The 18,671-nt window shown below is 42.0% G+C and overlaps 1 protein-coding gene across 1 annotated transcript in view; it reads right to left on the bottom strand.

Annotated features, from left to right (window-relative positions):
- Window positions 1-16,762: 16,762 nt before the first annotated feature.
- Window positions 16,763-18,671, bottom strand: part of LOC120021882 (tenascin-like) — a 41,134-nt gene continuing 39,225 nt past the window's right edge. The window contains exons 21-23 of the mRNA XM_038965723.1: window positions 17,355-17,516; window positions 17,011-17,174; window positions 16,763-16,873 (exon numbers count right to left, since the gene is read on the bottom strand). Of these exons, the coding sequence (XP_038821651.1) occupies window positions 16,763-16,873; window positions 17,011-17,174; window positions 17,355-17,516 (437 nt within the window). The remainder of the gene's footprint in view (window positions 16,874-17,010; window positions 17,175-17,354; window positions 17,517-18,671) is intronic.

Here is an 18,671-nt window from a genome sequence, read left to right as displayed (position 1 = left end):
GGCACCCCAACCAACAGAGAATAAACAGCTCTCTATGGTCAGGGCGTGGCACAAAATGTCAGTATAGAGACAAAGCGGAGTCGCAATTCATCGGCTCAGACACGAGACGTATGTGAAAGGATCTACAGACAATCACAGACTACAAAAGGAAAACCAGCCATGTCGCGGACACCGACTTCTTGCTTCCAGCAAGCTAAACACCTTCTTTGCCTGCTTTGAGGATAACACAGTGCCACCAACGCAGCCCGCTACCAAGGACTGTGGGCTCTCCTTCTCCGTGGCCGATGTGAGTAAGACATTTAAGCATGTGAACCCTCGCAAGGCATCCCTAGCCGCGTCCTCAGAGCATATGCTAACCAGCTGGCTGGTGTGTTTACGGACATATTCAATCTCTCCCTATCCCAGTCTGCTGTCCACACATGCTTCAAGATGGCCACCATTGTTCCTGTACCCAAGAAAGGTAACTGAACTAAATGACTATCGCCCCGTAGCACTCACTTCTGTCATCATGAAGTGCTTTGAGAGACAAGTCAAGGATCATATCACCTCTACCTTACCTATCACCCTAGATCCACTTCAATTTCCTTACCGCCCCAATAGACCCACAGACAATGCAATTGCCATCACACTGCATACTGCCCTATCCCATCTAGACAAGAGGAATGCATATGTCAGAATGCTGTTCAGCATTCAACACCATAGTACCCTCCAAGCTCATCATTAAGCTCGAGGCCCTGGGACTGAACCCCGCCCTGTGCAACTGGGTCCTGTACTTTCTGACGGGCCGCCCCCCAGGTGATGAAGGTAGGAAACAACACCTCCACTTTGCTGATCCTCAACACTGGGGCCCTACAAGAGTGCGTGCCTAGTCCTCTCCTGTACTCCCTGTTCACCCATGACTGCGTGACCAAGCACGCCTCCAACTCAATCATCAAGTTTGCAGTAGTAGGCTTGATTACCAACAATGATGAGACAGCCTACAGGGAGGAGGGGAGGGCTCTGGGAGTGTGGTTCTGGGAAAATAACCTCTCACTCAATGTCAACAAAACAAAGGAGATGGACTTCAGGAAACAGCAGAGGGAGCACCTAACTGACTAACTGAAATGGTACATCCACACAGACAGTGTGGTGAAGAAGGCGCAACAGCACCTCTTCAACCTCAGGAGGCTGGAGACATTTGGCTTGTCACCTAAAACCCTCAAAAACTTTTACAGATGCACAATCGAGAGCATCCTGTCGGGCTGTTTCACCGCTTGAACGGCAACTACACCGCCGTGACCGCAGGGCTCTCCAGAGGGGGTTGCGGTCTGCCCAACGCATCACCGGGGGCAAACAATTTAAATGTTTTATTTTTATTTCACCTTTATTTAACCAGGTTGGCCAGTTGAGAACAAGTTCTCATTTACAACTGCGACCTGGCCAAGATAAAGCAAAGCAGTGCGGAAAAAACAACAACACAGAGTTAAACATAAACAAACATACAGTCAATAACACAATATAAAACAATGTATGTACATTGTGTGCAAATGTAGAAGAGTAGAGAGATAAGGCAATAAATAGGTCATTGAGGCAAAATAATTACAATTTAGCATTAACACTGCAGTGATAGAAGTGCAGATGATGATGTGCAAGTAGAGATACTGGGGTGCAAAAGACAATAGGATAAGTAACAATATTGGAATGAGGTAGTTGGGTGTGCTATTTACAGATTGGCTGTGCACAGGTACAGTGATTGGTAAGCTGCTCTGACAGCTGATGCTTAAAGTTAGAGAGGGAGATATAAGACTCCAGCTTCAGGGATTTTTGCAATTCATTCCAGTCATTGGCAGCAGAGAACTGTAAGGAAAGGCAGCCAAAGTAAGTGTTGGCTTTGGGGATGACCAGTGAAATATACCTGCTGGAGTGCGCGCTACGGGTGGGTGTTGCTATCGTGACCAGTGAGCTAAAATAAGGTGGAGCTTTACCTAGCATAGACTTATTGATGACCTGGAGCCAGGGGTTTGGCGACGAATATGTAGTGAGGGCCAGCCAACGAAAGCATACAGGTCGCAGTGGTGTGTAGTATATGGGGCTTTGGTGACAAAAACGGATGGCACTGTGATAGACTACATCCAGTTTGGGGAGTAGAGTGTTCGAGGATATTTTGTAAATGGCATCGTCGAAATCAAGGATCGGTAGGATAGTCAGTTTTACAAGGGTATGTTTGGCGACATGAGTGAAGGAGGCTTTGTTGCGAAATAGGAAGTAGATTCTAGATTAATTGGATTGGAGATGTTTAATGTAAGTCTGGAAGGAGAGTTTACAGTCTAACCAGACACCTAGGTATTTGTAGTTGTCCACATATTCTAAGTCAGAACCGTCCAGAGTATTGATGCTAGTCGGGCGGAAGGGTGCGGGCAGCAATCGGTTGAAGAGCATGCACTTAGTTTTACTAGCATTTAAAAGCAGTTGGAGGCCACGGAAGGAGTGTTGTAAGGCATTGAAGCTCATTTGGAGGTTTGTTAGCACGGTGTCCAAAGAAGGGCCAGATACAGAATGGTGTCGTCTGCGTAGAGGTGGATCAGAGAATCACCAGCAGCAAGAGCGACATCATTGATGTATGCAGAGAAAAGAGTCGGCCCGAGAATTTAACCCTGTGGCACCCCCATAGACACTGCCAGAGGTCCGGACAACAGGCCCTCCGATTTGACACGCTGAACTTTATCTGAGAAGTCGTTGGTGAGCCAGGCGAGGCAGTCATTTTTTGACGCCAAGGCTATTGAGTCTGCCGATAAGAATGCTGTGATTGACAGAGTCGAAAGCCTTAGCCAGGTCGATGAAGACAGCTGCACAGTACTGTCTTTTATCAATGGCAGTTATGATATCGTTTAGGACCTTGAGTGTAGCTGAGGTGCACCCATGACCAGCTCGGAAACCAGATTGCATAGTGGAGTAGGAACGGTGGGATTCGAAATGCTCGGTGATCTGTTTGTTAACTTGGCTTTTGAAGATTTTTGAAAGGCAGGGCAGGATGGTTATAGGTCTCTAAGAGTTTGTGTCTAGAGTGTCTCCCCCTTTGAAGAGGGGGATGACCGCGGCAGCTTTCCAAACTTTGGGGATCTCAGATGATACGAAAGAGAGATTGAATAAGATAGTAATAGGGGTTGCAACAATTTTTGCAGATAACTTTAGAAAGAGAGGGTCCAGATTGTCTAGCCCAGATTGTCTAATCCAGATTTTGCAGCTCTTTCAGAACATCAACTGTCTGGATTTGGGTGAAGGAGAAGCGGGGAAGGGATGGGGACTTGGGCAAGTTGCTGCAGGAGGTGCTGAGATGTTGGCCGGGGTAGGGGTAGCCAGGTGGAAAGCATGGCCAGCCGTAGAAAATGCAAAATGAAATGATCGATTATCGTAGATTTATCGGTGGTGACAGTGTTTCCTATCCCCCAGGCAGTAGACAGCTGGGAGGAGGTGCTCTTATTCTCCATGGACTTTGTTCCAAAACTTTTTGGAATTAGTGCTACAGGATGCAAATTTCTGTTTGAAAAAGCTAGCCTTAGATTTCTTAACTGACTGAGTATACTGGTTCCTGACTTTCCTTAAAAGTTGCATATCGTGGGGGCTATTCGATGCTAATACAGAACGCCATAGGATGTTTTTGTGCTGGTCAAGGGCAGTCAACTCTGGGGTGAACCAAGGGCTGTATCTGTTCTTAATTCTACATTTTTTGAATGGGGCATGCTTATTTAAGATGGTGAGGAAAGCACTTTTAAGGAGCCACCAGGCATCTTCTACTGACGGGATGAGGTCAATATCCTTCCAGGATACCCTGGCTAGATCGATTAGAAAGGCCTGCTCGCTGAAGTGTTTTAGGGAGCGTTTGACAGTGATGAGGGGTTGTTGTTTGACCGCGGACCCATTATGCGCGCAATGAGGCAGTGATCGCTGAGATCCTGGTTGAAGACAACAGAGGTGTATTTAGAGGGCATGTTGTTCAGGATGATATTTAAGAGGGTGCCCATCGTTACGGATTTAGGGCTGTACCTGGTAGGTTCCTTGATAATTTGTGTGAGATTGAGGGCATCTAGCTTAGATTGTAGGACGGCCGGGGTGTTAAAAACCTCTTTGGGCTAGGGGGGCAGTATTTTCACGTCCGGATGAAAAGCGTTCCCAAAGTAAATTGCCTGCCCAGAAGCTAGGATATGCATATTATTAGATTTGGATAGAAAACACTCTGAAGTTTCTAAGACTGTTTGAATAATGTCTGTGACTATAACAGAACTGATTTGGCAGGCGAACCCCCGAGCACAATCCATCCAGGGAATTTTTTTTTTGAGGTCAATGTGTTTTCCATTAGGTTTCTATGGTAAGCCCTTTTTAATAGGAATCTGCTTGCAGTTCCTATGGCTTCCACTAGATATCAACAGTCTTTAGAAATTGGTTGATGTTTTTCTTTTGAGAAATGAAGAAGTAGTCCTGTTCTTCCCATGTGTCACTCAGATGGACTCAAGTCTTTTGGTGTGCATGACCTGGAACGCGTTTCACTTTGTTTTCGTCCGGTATTGAACACAGTATATCCAGTCTTAAATTTGAGTGATTATTTACGTTTTAGGATACCTAAATTTGGATTAGGAACGTTGTTTGAAATGTTTTGACCAAGTTTACAGGTAACTTATTAGATACTTTGTAGTCATGTTGGGCGAGTTGGAACCGGTGTATTTTCTGAATCAAACGCGCCAAATAAATTGACATTTTGGGGATATAAAGAAGGAATTTATCGAACAAAAGGACCATTTGTGATGTTTCTGGGACATTTTGGAGTGCCAACAGAAGAAGTTCTTCAAAGGTAAGGAATTAATTATATCGTTATTTCTGACTTATGTGTCGCACCTGGCTGGTTGAAATATGATTTTCATGTGTTTGTATGCGGGGCACTGTCCTCAGATAATCGCATGGTCTGTTTCGCCGTAAAGCCTAAAATCTGACACTGCGGCTGGATTAACAAGAAGTTAAGCTTTATTATGCTGTATTACACATGTATGTTTTGTGAATTTTTATTATGAGTATTTCTGTTTTTGAATTTGGCGCACTGCAATTTCACTGGATGTTGTCAAATCAATCCCGTTACCAGGATTCGAGCGGGAATGGGGGTGAAGGGATCCCTAAGAGTTAAGCATGTACCAATTTAGGTCACCTAACAGTACGAACTCTGAAGATAGATGGGGGGCAATCAATTTACATATGGTGTCCAGGCCACAGCTGGGGGCTGAAAGGGGTCTATAAAAAGTGGCAATGGTGAGAGACTTGTTTCTGGAAAGGTGTATTTTTTAAAGTAGAAGCTCGAATTATTTGGGCACAGACCTGGATAGTATGACAGAACTCTGTGGGCTATCTCTGCAGTAGATTGCAACTCCACCCCCTTTGGCAGTTCTATCTTTTCGGAAAATGTTATAGTTAGGGATGGAAATTTCTGGATTTTTGGTGGCCTTCCTAAGCCAGGATTTAGACACAGCTAGGACATCCGGGTTGGCGGAGTGTGCTAAAGCAGTGAATAAAACAAACTTAGGGAGGAGGCTTCTAATGTTAACCTGTGTGGCACCGGCGTTCCGCTAGCGGAACACCTCCCACATTCCACTGAAAAGGCAGAGCGCGAAATTCAAAAGATATTTTTTAGAAATATTTAACTTTCACACATTAACAAGTCCAATACAGCAAATGAAAGATACACATCTTGTGAATCCAGTCAACATGTCCGATTTTTAAAATGTTTTACAGCGAAAACACCACATATATTTATGTTAGCTCACCACCAAATACAAAAAAGGACAGACATTTTTCACAGCACAGGTAGCATGCACAAAGCCAACCTAACTAACCAAGAACCAACCAAACTAACCAAGAAACAACTTCATCAGATGACAGTCTTATAACATGTTATACAATAAATCTATGTTTTGTTCGAAAAATGTGCATATTTGAGGTATAAATCAGTTTTACATTGCAGCTACCATCACAGCTACCGTCAGAAATAGCACCGAAGCAGCCAGAGTAATTACAGACACCAACGTCAAATACCTAAATACTCATCATAAAACATTTCTGAAAAATCGATGGTGTACAGCAAATTAAAGACAAACATCTTGTGAATCCAGCCAATATTTCCGATTTTTTAAGTGTTTTACAGCGAAAACACAATATAGCATTATATTAGCTTACTACAATAGCCTACCACACTACCGCATTCATTCATCAAGGCACGTTAGCGATAGCAATAGGCACGTTAGCGATAGGGAATAAACCAGCAAAAGATATTAATTTTCACTAACCTTCATAAACCTTCATCAGATGACAGTCCTATAACATCAGGTTATACATACACTTATGTTTTGTTCGAAAATGTGCATATTTAGAGCTGAAATCAGTGGTTATACATTGTGCTAACGTAGCATCTTTTTCCCAGAATGTGCGGATATTTTTACGACACTCAACTATTCTGACCAAATAACTATTCATAAACGTTACTAGAAAATACATGTTGTATAGGAAATGATAGATACACTAGTTCTTAATGCAATCGCCGTGTTAGAATTCTAAAAATAACTTTATTACGACATACAGCTTAGTTATAGCGAGAGAGTACCCAAAATCTGGGCGTAAACGACTATTTCACATGTTCGACAAATATATGAAATAGCATCATAAAATGGGTCCTACTTTTGATGATCTTTCATCAGAATGTTGTACAAGGGGTCCTTTGTCCAGAACAATCGTTGTTTGGATTTAGAATGTCCTCTTCTCCAGTCAATTAGCACGGAAAGCTAGCAAAGTAGCGCGAAGCTCTCCTTCCTGAACAAAGGCACACAACACAACACGCCTAACGTCCCAAATAAATTTCAATAATCTAATAAAACTATATTGAAAAAACATACTTTACGATGATATTGTCACAAGTATCAAATAAAATCAAAGCCGGAGATATTAGTCGTCTATAACGGCAGCTTTTCAGAAGGCAAAACCAGGTCCCTTCACGCGCTCTCCAGAAAACAGGAAACTGGTGACACGTCATGCCGAGAGCTTTTATTCGACCCCAGATCAAGTTATACACTCCATTTCTTCTCTCACTGCCTGTCGACATCTAGTGGAAGAAGTATGAAGTGCATGTATACTGATATATATGAAGCCCATTTATAGGCAGGCCCTAGAACAGAGCATCGATTTCAGATTTTACACTTCCTGTCAGGAAGTTTGCTCCAACTTGAGTTCTGTTTTACACACAGATATAATTCAAACGGTTTTAGAAACTAGAGAGTGTTTTCTATCCAATAGTAATAATAATATGCATATTGTACGAGCAAGAATTGAGTACGAGGCCGTTTAAATTGGGCACGATTTTCCCCCAAAGTGAAAACAGCGCCCTCTGTCCTCAACAGGTTAACATGCATGAAACCAAGGCTTTTTCGGTTACAGAAGTCAACAAATGAGAGCCTGGGGAATGGGAGTGGTGCTGGGGGCTGTAGGGCCTGGGTTAACCTCTACATCACCAGAGGAACAGAGGAGGAGCAGGATAAGGGTACAGCTAAAGGCTATAAGAACTGGTCGTCTAGTGCGTTCGGAACAGAGAGTCAAAGGAGCAGATTTCCGGGCACGGAAGAATAGATTGAAGGCATAGTGTACAGACAAGGGTATGGTAGGAGATAAACCTAGGCATTGAGTGACGATGAGAGAGGTTTTGTCTCTAGAGGCACCATTTAAGACAGGTGAGGTCACCGCATGTGTGGGGGGTGGAACAAAAGGGCTAGCTAAGACATATTGAGCAGGGCTGGAGGCTCTACAGTGAAAAAATACCATAATCACTAACCAAAACAGCAATAGACAAGGCATATTGACATTAGGGAGAGGCATGTGTAGCCAAGTGACCATAGGGTCCAGTGAGTAGCTAGGCGAGCTGGAGACACGGCGATTCAGACAGCTAGCGGGCTGGGGCTAGAAGGCTAGCAGATGGGCCTCCGGGGGACTAACTGCCCTCCAGGACACCTACAGCTCCTGATGTCACAGGAAGGCCAAAAAGATCATCAAGGACAACAACCACCTGAGCAATGGTATGTTCACCTCACTATCATCCAGAAGGCGAGGTCAGTACAGGTGGATCAAAGCTGGGACCGAGAGACTGAAAAACAGCTTCTATCTCAAGGCCATCAGACTGTTAAATAGCCATCACTAGCACATAGAGGCTGCTGACTATATACATAGACTTGAAGTCACTGGCCGCTTTAATACATGGAACACTAGTCACTTTAATAATGTCTACATATCTTGCATTACCCATCTCATATGTATATAGTGTATCCTATACTTTTCTACTGCATCTTATTCTATGTCGCTCTGACATTGCTCGTCCATATATTTTAATTTCTTATTCCTTTACTAGATTTGTGTATATTAGGTATATATTGTGTAATTGTTAGATATTACTTGTTAGATATTACTGCACTGTCGGAGCTAGAAGCACAAGCATTTCTACACCCGCAGTAACATCTGCGAAACACGTGTATGTGACCAATAACATTTGATTTGATTTGATTTGACAGCCCGCTTGGAGTTTGCCAAAAGGCACCTGAAGAATTTTCAGACCATGAGAAACAAGTTTCTCTGATCTGATGAAACCAAGATTGAACTCTTTGGCCTGAATGCCAAGTGTCACGTCTGGAGGAAACCTGGCACCATCCCTACGGTGAAGTATGGTGGTGGCAGCATCATGCTGTGGGTATGTTTTTCAGTGGCAGGAACTGGGAGACTATTCAGGATTGAGGGAAAGATGAACGGAGCAAAGTACAGAGTGATACTTGATGAAAACCTGCTCCAGACTGGGGCGAAGGTTCACCTTCCAACAGGACAACAACCCTAAGCACACAGCCATGACATTGCAGGTGTGGCATTGGGACAAGTCTCTGAATGTCCTTGAGTGGCCCAGCCAGAGGACTTGAACCCAATTGAATATCTCTGGAGAGACCTGAAAATAGCTGTGCAGCGACACTCCTCGTCCAACCTGACAGAGCTTGAGAGGATCTGCGAATCTGTAGAGAAGAATGAGAGAAACTCCCCAAATACAGGTGTGCCAAGCTTGTAACGTCATGCCCAAGAAGACTCGAGGCTGTAATCGCTGCCAAAAGTGCTTCAACAAAGTACTGAGTAATTGGTCTGAATACTTATGTAAATGTATTATTTCTGTTTTTTCTTTGTCGTTATGGGATACTATGTGTAGATTGATGAGGGGAAAAAACTATTGAATCCATTTTAGAATAAGGCTGTAACGTAACAAAATGTGTCAAAGGTTAAGGGGTCTGAATACTTTCCGAATGTACGACCCTCCCATGGACTAGATTCTCATCAGTAGATTGTCTTTTAGGCCTACAGTAACTGCATGCCATGCTCTTCTAATACAGTTGAAATCTTCTTAGGCCACAGGCCAACATATACAATTCATGTACAGCACTTTATATAATGTACTATGTCAGCTATGCCATCACCTTAGATTAAATATTGGAAAATGCTTTTATAGAGTCAATGAGTTGAGTCAGGGTACTTTAGGGTATAACGGCATTTAGGTTATGGCCCTGCTGTGTGTAACCCTCAATGGACTGGCTTCTTCATGTACAGCAACTCCATTTCAATTTCCTTTGCAAAATGTTTAACTTTATGTGCTCCTTTTTCAGCACATCAAATTTTTCCATCACCATAGAATATTGGATGTACAATTAAGGTATTTTATTCTCATACATCCTGTAGTACAAGCAGGAATATTAATTTCACTAGTGCTGTTGTACAACCTAACAAAAGGAATAAGTATACCAATTCAACCAGAACAAAAGGATGAATTGTAATTCAACCAGCATGCAGCGAAAGAGTCTGAAATTCTCTCTCTCTCTCTCTCTCTCTCTCTCTCTCTCGCTCTCTCTCATATATCATCTATACAGCCTTATTAGCGTTGGTGTCGCGTAACAACAAACGTAATTGCCACGGAAGCAAAAGAACACGGCTTTACCATGCCATCATGTTTCAGACATTACAATGACCGTCGTTACTTAGAAAACGTAAATAAAATTATTAATTTACCATTTAATTCTGCTCCCGTCCCTCCCTTCCTTGCCCATCTAGCCCTATAGTGCCTGGGCACAATTGCTCCGCTCCACAAAAATGAACAATAGCAACAGAAATCCATACATTTGATCCTGAGCAATTAACTTAATGGGCAGCGTTGTTTATCTGGTATGACACCCCTTTGGTTTATTAGAGGGGATCATTCAGCCTTTTGATAGGCAATAACCTCCACGTTTGTGTGTGTGTGTGTGTGGGAGGTCACTGATACTCTCAGCCACACTGATCATGCAAGGTCTACTCTTATTTTCTTACCCATAATTACCAGCACACATTCGTTATAAACATCCATTTTAAATCTCCAATATGTCAGCAGGTCCTGCAAATTATTCCTCATGACCCTTTGTGTATTGTGGACAAATTGTCTCATGTTCTCTGTTATCGATTCTTAAGCATGGGAATGGAAAAGCCTCTATGAAAGATAGATACTGATCATGAAAAGCTAATGAGAGTGTGTATTTTTTATGTAAATTGTAATATCCTAGCATGTTGTCGGATCATCTTTCACCTATGCCAGCCTATTGGTTGCATTATTAATGCACTAAGCCCTTGTAAAACACTCAAACCATCCCAGATAACCTTGACTATAAAGCTCCTATTATCTCCAAATACTCCCCCCTTTCATCTGGTGTCTGTTTCTGGTTGGACCAGGATGTCTTTGGGTTGAACATGGGCTCCATCCAACAACAAAAAGGATGGGCTGATCATTCTTGGCAGAGACACGTGAATTGAACAAGTGAGTTCCAAGAAGGCGAATAGTGTTCCTAGAAGGCAAATATTGAGTTCCTTGAATGCAATCATTTCCAACTGGATCCCCAGGCTCAGGCTGTCTTCATCCTCAAACCTGTCATCTATGTCATATTTAATTTCAAACATGATGGATGTAGTTGTTAAGATTGGGAGATTTAGCTTTGGCTTCAATTCCAACCTAGCCTGTCTAGCTCTTTCTTGAAGGGGCATGACAGTGTTCTAAATTAAATCTTTTGTTTATACAAACACACATTTTTAAGCCTTTATGAAGGACGAAATGGAGTATTCCCTGTCTTATTTGGAATTTTTTCTATAACAAATTTCTTACAGTAGTGTGGAAAGTGTGGAAGTACAGTGACAGCCCTGTGTCAGATGTGTTGGGCCACAGTGTCAGGGACTCTGGACTGTGAGAGTACAGCCAATTCAAATATAACACAGACATACAACAAACTCTTGGGAAAAGATTTCCTTGAAAAACGTGATTAATGACAATCCAATGAGTTCCTCTGAGGCCACATGTGATGGCCAATGTAAACAGGTTCCCTCCGGACACACGCTAACCTTTGCACAATGTGGACTAGTACAATGTGGAAATGTGGAACTACTTCTTCATTGCCGATTTGATTCAATAGGATAAACGATGAAAGCGGAATAGGCCTACACACTGGCATAGCACAACCCCCGCAAGTCATGGGGGCCCACGAGCTTTGGGCATGTCATAAGCCATGAAAGAAATGTTTAGAATTACAGGAAATTTGCTTTAAACTGCAACATTTTCTCTCAGCCTCATGGCAAAATGTAGAATAGCAGGAAATTAGCTCAGAGATTCTTGAAATTCAGGGCAATCCCTATCCGAAAGGGACATTTTATTTTTATAGTTGAAAACAATTGATTTTGTTGCATTATGTGAGCTTAAAACTTACATTTAGGGGAATTTTATTAGGGAAAATATTTTCTTTTGGAATTTTCAAAATACTTTTAATATTATTAATTTCCATCGGCTCTATGCCTGGAAATGCCTTTGTCCAGAGCAAAGGATCCCAATTCCAAACTCTCCAAAAATAATGGATATTAACTGAAAAATGTTCTTATGTAGTTTCTTGCAATAGCAATCTGTGACTTTAAAGCATATTTCTCTCAAAACTGTGATTCCTAAAAGATGTGTCTGGAGATTTGTTCAACTTTTTTGTCTAAAATCCTAAATGAATCAAGAATGAGCAGGGTCAGCTATACCATAAGGACCCCTTATTCATGTCCTCATTACATGTAGCGCAACATTGGGGATTTTACTGGGGATTTTCAAATTAATAATTTTCCATATTTTACAAATGTTTGTATTGAACTTTTATATTTAGAGGTAAAAATATGTCTGTTTTAAGTATCTGTTGTCAGTGGTTTGTCAACTACGTCACTGATGGAGTCAATGTTTTTTGTCAATATTCAGAAAATATATTTTAATCACTGTTTTGCAACATAAGCTTAAAGAATTGAAGTATTTGCTGTGCTAGAACTAAGGGACAGTGTTTGCTTTATAAATGTTGTTTTATGTTCTAAATCTAGAAAAACATGCCAAAATGCTAACGAAACAAAACAAAAAAAGAAGTTTGGAGATTTGTATTACATATTTGAATAATATAATGTTAGAATTAAACAATCAAGGCCTTTAAACACTTGCTGGACAATAAGTGGGGGGCGGGGGGGGGGGCCTAATAAAGGGGTATGTATCGGGTAATACAAAGCATTGTTGAATTTGCATACAGAGTAGTTTACCACCAATGATAATGTCATCACTAATTTGCTTTTGATGAAGAATGGAAAATATGTACACATGCACATACATTATTATTTGACTCACATGACATGGGAAAGCAGAACAAACTACCAAACGTTGAAACTGGGCTTTCTGAAAAAGCACCACTGTTAGGTTGGATAGGTCATGAATTACATTACATCCGTAGGAACAGCTTATCTAATAGACTCTTTGAGCAAATAATGACATAACTCTGAGTTAACATTGACAGGCACAATACGCAGCGGCGCCATGACGGTTCCGAGAATCATTTTCTAATTTTGGATCACATCCGTTGTATATATTGTGTTTTATAGTCTCCTGGGGGGCCTAGAGCCTTTCAGAGTGAGGCCTGCCTCTGTGAATGACTTAGGGATAACCTTTTGGAGGTGAGACGTTGCCAAACAAATGCGCTTTGTTTCAGGGAATACAGGGTAAATCTGAAATTACACCCTATTTCTCATATAGTTCACTGTGTTTGACCAGAGCCATATCATAAGTAGTGCACTATATGGGGAATAGGGTGTCATTTGAGTAGCCATTTTTAGTATAATTATCATGTATACAATATAATAGACATTACTATCAAATTTAAAGACTGCAATTACATACTGCAAATACCATGTTGTTAGTACAGTGTGGCAGGTAGCCTAGCGGTTATCCTTCGTCTGCGTTTCTGGACTGCCCACTTCAAGTCAAACCACAGATTTCCAATGGGGTTCAAGTCCGGAGACTGAGATGTTGATTTAGTGGTCAATTAACCATTTCTTTGTGGATTTTGATGTGTGCTTGGGGTTATTGTATTGCTGGGAGATCCACTTGCAGCCAAGTTTCTGGCGCCTGGCAGAGGCAACAAAGTTTTGGGCTAAAATGGCCTAGTACTGGGTAAAGTTATGGATGCCGTTGACCTTAACAAGCAAAATAGCGTTACAACATCAAAGATCCAGTACATATGGGGTTCTTTTCTGCGTATGATTCCTCTTTTCGACGCTGTTGTGCGTGGGGCTATTTTGCTTCCACTGGTTCTGGGGCCATTGTTAAGGTCAACGGCATCATGAACTTCCAATCCAAGTGCCAATGCCGTTTATCAAACTCCAGGCGGTGCTATGGACAGATTACAAGAACATAGAGGTTTTTAACCACGCAAAGCCAATGCAGAAAAGTACCTCATACTGACTGTAAAATATGATGGCGGATCTTTGATGCAGGATTATATCTTTCTAGCTATCTATCTATCTAGCTGGCTGGATAGACTCATATTTCTCATGACCTAGATTGCGATGACAGGAATCGGGTCAGGGCCCAGCTTCATCCAGATTACAATGCAAACACAATGACAAGGATCAAGCAGCAGCAGAAGAAAGAGAGATAATAAACCATGGAGCTGGTTGAGGCCTGATCAGCAAGTAGAACATGGTGTGGTACAGAAGTTATGACTCACGCTGTATGAGAACTGACCTGTCCACAAAAAAAAGTATAGTAGTGGATTTGTTCAATTATTATAACTTTTTTGTCAAATTCCTTGTTTGATCTGCCAGTCTGTTGGTATCATCAGAAAGAATAGTGGTTCGGTTCATCCCGCTTGCTTCCTAACTCTTTACTATAGCTTAATTTGCCAATATCTAATTTACTGTAATATTGTCTGGGCCAGTACATATGCCTCCTACATACACAAATTACTCATCATACAAAATACATCTGCAAGACTAACCACCTCCTCTAATTACCTGGTTCCATCTGCACCTTTGTTTAAGAAACTCAATATCTTGTCTAGTTATGACATCAATGTACGCCAATTATTCATTTTCATCTACAAATATTCATACCTCCCAGACAGTTTCCCTAAACCCTTCCATGGATTCTTCCAGGTTCATTCTGAAATGCATCTATATAACACAAGACACTGTGATAACCTTCACCCTCCCCACTGCTGCACCTCACATAGTCAATTCTCTATCAGATACAGAGGTACCATAGTCTGCAATTCTTATCTTCAAATTGCAAAACCTCATCATCCCTCAATAACTTTTGTATTTTATTATTTAACCTTTATTTAACTAGGCAAGTCAGTTAAAGAACACATTTTTATTTACAATGACGGCCTACCCTGGCCAAACACGGACGACGCTGGGCCAATTGTGCGCCGCCCTATGGAACTCCCATTCACAGCTGGATTTGATACAGCCTGGATAACTTCAAGCTTGATGAACCAAACTACTCAGTAATCTCCTCCATATAGCCCAATTCTCACACACTCACATCCACGCATGCACACATGCACACATGCACACACACATTTAACATTTTTGGGGTGATTGCTGATTGGTTCATTTGTACATTTATGATTAGTGGGTTTTGTTATCTGTTTTAACAAACCATTTTTATTTTTGTACTTATGTATTGAATAGTTTTTTTTGTGGTGTGATTTTTATTTAAGCCCTTGGGCTTCCATCCACACCTGCACACCGTTTTTTATTTATTTGTTTTTATCTGTATTGTTGTTTATCACTTATTTTCTTTGGCGCAAATAAATTAAACCTAAACCTAAATTTGAGATGACAGTGATAAATCCTTAGCATGGATATCTTCTGTGGTTCTTTGATTTTTTTTGCTGTCAACAAATATTTTTTATTTATTTATTCTCCTAATCAATTAATCCTTTTGATTTCCCACTTATTTTTTTATTGTTTACCCTACATTACAAAAAGACATTTACATTTAAGTCATTTAGCAGACGCTCTTATCCAGAGCGACTTACAAATTGGAAAGTTCATACATATTCATCCTGGTCCCCCCGTGGGAATTGAACCCTGGTCCCCCCGTGGGAATTGAACCCACAACCCTGGCGTTGCAAGCGCCATGCTCTACCAACTGAGCCACACGGGACCAAGACAACATTAAAGAGCCACTTTTACAGAAGAAGCCTAATTAGTTGACGTGTGCTATTGTTTTGTTGAATACATTTGCTATTTAAATTGTAGACCTATTAGTTAATATACTCTCAATCTGTGTGACGTTGCATACTGATTAGTACTTTTCTTATGATGAAGGCATGACACATGAAGACTCAACACTGCCATCTGCTGTTAATGGAAAACGGGTACTGTATATAAAGGGTACTGGTAAATTTGATATGGGCAGCCAAAAAACAAAGTATTAACAAAGTATCTTTTATTGTATCGAGGGTTACATATAGACATCTGTTTTTCATTCAGTTGAAAACAGAATTAAAGCATAATTTAAACCGGTATTCAATTATATCCGTGGTTCAAACCCCTACTGTGATCTTCTCAAGAACATCATTCAAATCGGTTGGAAATAATAGAAAATGTCATTCTAAATATCAATCACTCAACATGAAACAAATTAAGCCTAATTTAGTCGGTATTTCCCTCAAGTCTGTTGAAGGATTTACTGTATGAATAGAGGGGAACTTTGTTAACCTATATAGCTTTATTTTCAGACCTCCTTAGGAAGACTGAGGGATGTGGCATCAAGCCACATTATTAATGTCACGTTTCTCTGAAATGTTGCTAGTTGAAAAGTTCAACTGTGCCGACTGCAGTAATGTACAATGGGTTCTGAATGCTCAGACAGCTTTTCAATCAACTGCCAGAGAGAAAGAACGTGAAAGTGTGGGAGATTAGAATGTAAGAGCGAGTGTCAAAATTGGAATAGGACTCTTTTTACCCCTTCTGTAAAAATAGTAACTGAAATCACCTTTCATTGTTTCACATTTCATAATCAATCTGCCTTATTGCTAATCGGCATATTCAAACATCTTTGGACCTATAAGGAGCCATGTTTTGCTTGTACATTTTCCAATGAACACAAACAATAAAATAAATCAAACACACAAAAGTCAAATTGTGCCATTTTTGGTATAACGTATCCATCCCAATAGTGACAGCTAGTTGGATAAAAACACATTCAGTAACATGATTGTCCTTGCTTGATGTGTGACTTGGTGAACTGAAGATTAAGGGTCAAAAGAGGGTCAAGGGGTGATGCTCCTGGGAGGGTGGGTGGGGGGGGGGGGGGGGGGGGGGGGCTTTGGAGAGAGCTAGGGGGAGGAGGGCAGTATAAAGTCTATGATCTTTTCCTTCGACTTTCAAAGTTTCTGAAGTTGACTGGTCTAATCTTCATTTCGGCAAACTGTATTGAATGCTCGTGTCCCTTCCAATGGAACCAGTTGATACCCTGAAAAGATTATAATTGTTTTACACACCGCAGTATAACTACAAGCCTGCAATAATCTTGTTTCACTGATCAGAATATAATACTCCCACACACACAACACACGTTGATTTTGTGAAGCAGAAAGATGGCTTCCGTACCTTGCTGTGACTATTGTCACCATATCTTCCCATAAGGTTGACACGATGGCAGTTCTTGTACCAGAAGGCACCCTTATAGGACAGGGCACAGTTGGTGACAGCGATGTCATTGTCATTGTCATACGTGGAGAAGGGCCGGCCCTGGTGATAAGTCATAGAGTCACCTAGGAAATACGGGGCACACAGTGACTGGTGTGAACAAATGTGAATAGGTCAATCAGAGTTATACAGTTTACTGTAAAGTGTATTGGGATATCTAAATGGAGTTGAACAAAATCCAGATTTGATTTGATGTTCTATACAGGAACACTAGTAAATAAAGCTATTATCATCATTGTCCTTACCTGCTGTGCCGCTGAACCCTCCTATGTGGATCTTGTAGCGGCTACGGGGTTCTGCGATCGTGAACTTGTCATACTGAGCATAGGCCGACTCCCCGTTGTCCCTCAGGTCCACACGCAGCTCGTACTGGCCTGCTGTTGTCATCTTGTGGAGGTTGGCTAGACCTGAAACAACAGGAAATGACATCACAGTGCTATTCTGTGGTTCCTGGGTTGGGGCCCTAGGTCTGAACCCCACCCTGTGCAACTGGGTCCTGGACTTCTTGACAGGCTGCCCCCAGGTAGTGAAGGTAGGAAACAACACCTCCACTACGCTGATCCTCATCACAGGGGCCCCACAAGGGTGCGTGCTCAGCCCCTTCCTGTACTCTCTGTTCACCCATGACTGCGTGGCCACGCATGCCTCGAACTCAATCATCAAGTTCGCAGACGACACAACAGTAATAGGCCTGATTACCAACAATGACAAGACAGCCTACAGGGAGGAGGTGAGGGCCCTGGCGGAGTGGTGCTAGAAAAATAACAACAACAAAATGAAGGAGCTGATCGTGCACTTCAGGAAACAGCAGAGGGAACACAACCCCATCCACATTGACGGTTCCACAGTGGAGGAGGTGAAAAGCTTCAAGTTCCTTGTTGTACACATCATTGACGATCTGAAATGGTCCACAGATGCAGACAGTGTGGTGAAGAAGGCACAACAGAGCCTCTTCAAACTTAGGAGGCTGAAGAAATTGGCTGGTCCCCTAAGACCCTCACAAACTTTTACAAATGCACCATTGAGATCATCCTGTCGGGCTGTATCACCGCCTGGTACGGCAACTGCATTGCCCGCAACCGCAGGGCTCTCCAGAGGGTGGTGAGGTCTGCCCAAAGCATCATCGGGGGCACACTGCCTGCCCTCCAGGACACCTACACTACCCTATGCCACAGGGAGGCCAAAAAGATCATCAAGGACATCAACCACCCGAGCCACGGCCTGTTCACCCCGCTATCATCCAAAAGGCGAGGTCAGTACAGGTGCATCAAAGCTGGGACAGAGAGACTGAGAGACTGAAAAACAGCATCTATCTCAAGGCCATCCGACTGTTAAATAGCCATCACTAGCCAGCCTCCACCCAGTACCCTGCCCTGAACTTAGTCACTGTCACTAGCCGGCTACACCCTGTTACTCAACCCGGCTGCCCTATGTTCATAGACATGGAATCACTGGTCAATTTAATTATGGAACACTGGTCACTTTAATATATTTATACTCCAGACTCTGACATTGCTTGTCCTAATATTTATATATTTCTTAATTCCATTATTTTACTTTTA

Source organism: Salvelinus namaycush, chromosome 26 (genome assembly GCF_016432855.1).
Source record: "Salvelinus namaycush isolate Seneca chromosome 26, SaNama_1.0, whole genome shotgun sequence".
NCBI classification, from domain to species: domain Eukaryota; kingdom Metazoa; phylum Chordata; class Actinopteri; order Salmoniformes; family Salmonidae; genus Salvelinus; species Salvelinus namaycush.
Note: the sequence above shows the minus strand (reverse complement) of the source record. Positions and strands in the feature narration are given on the sequence as shown.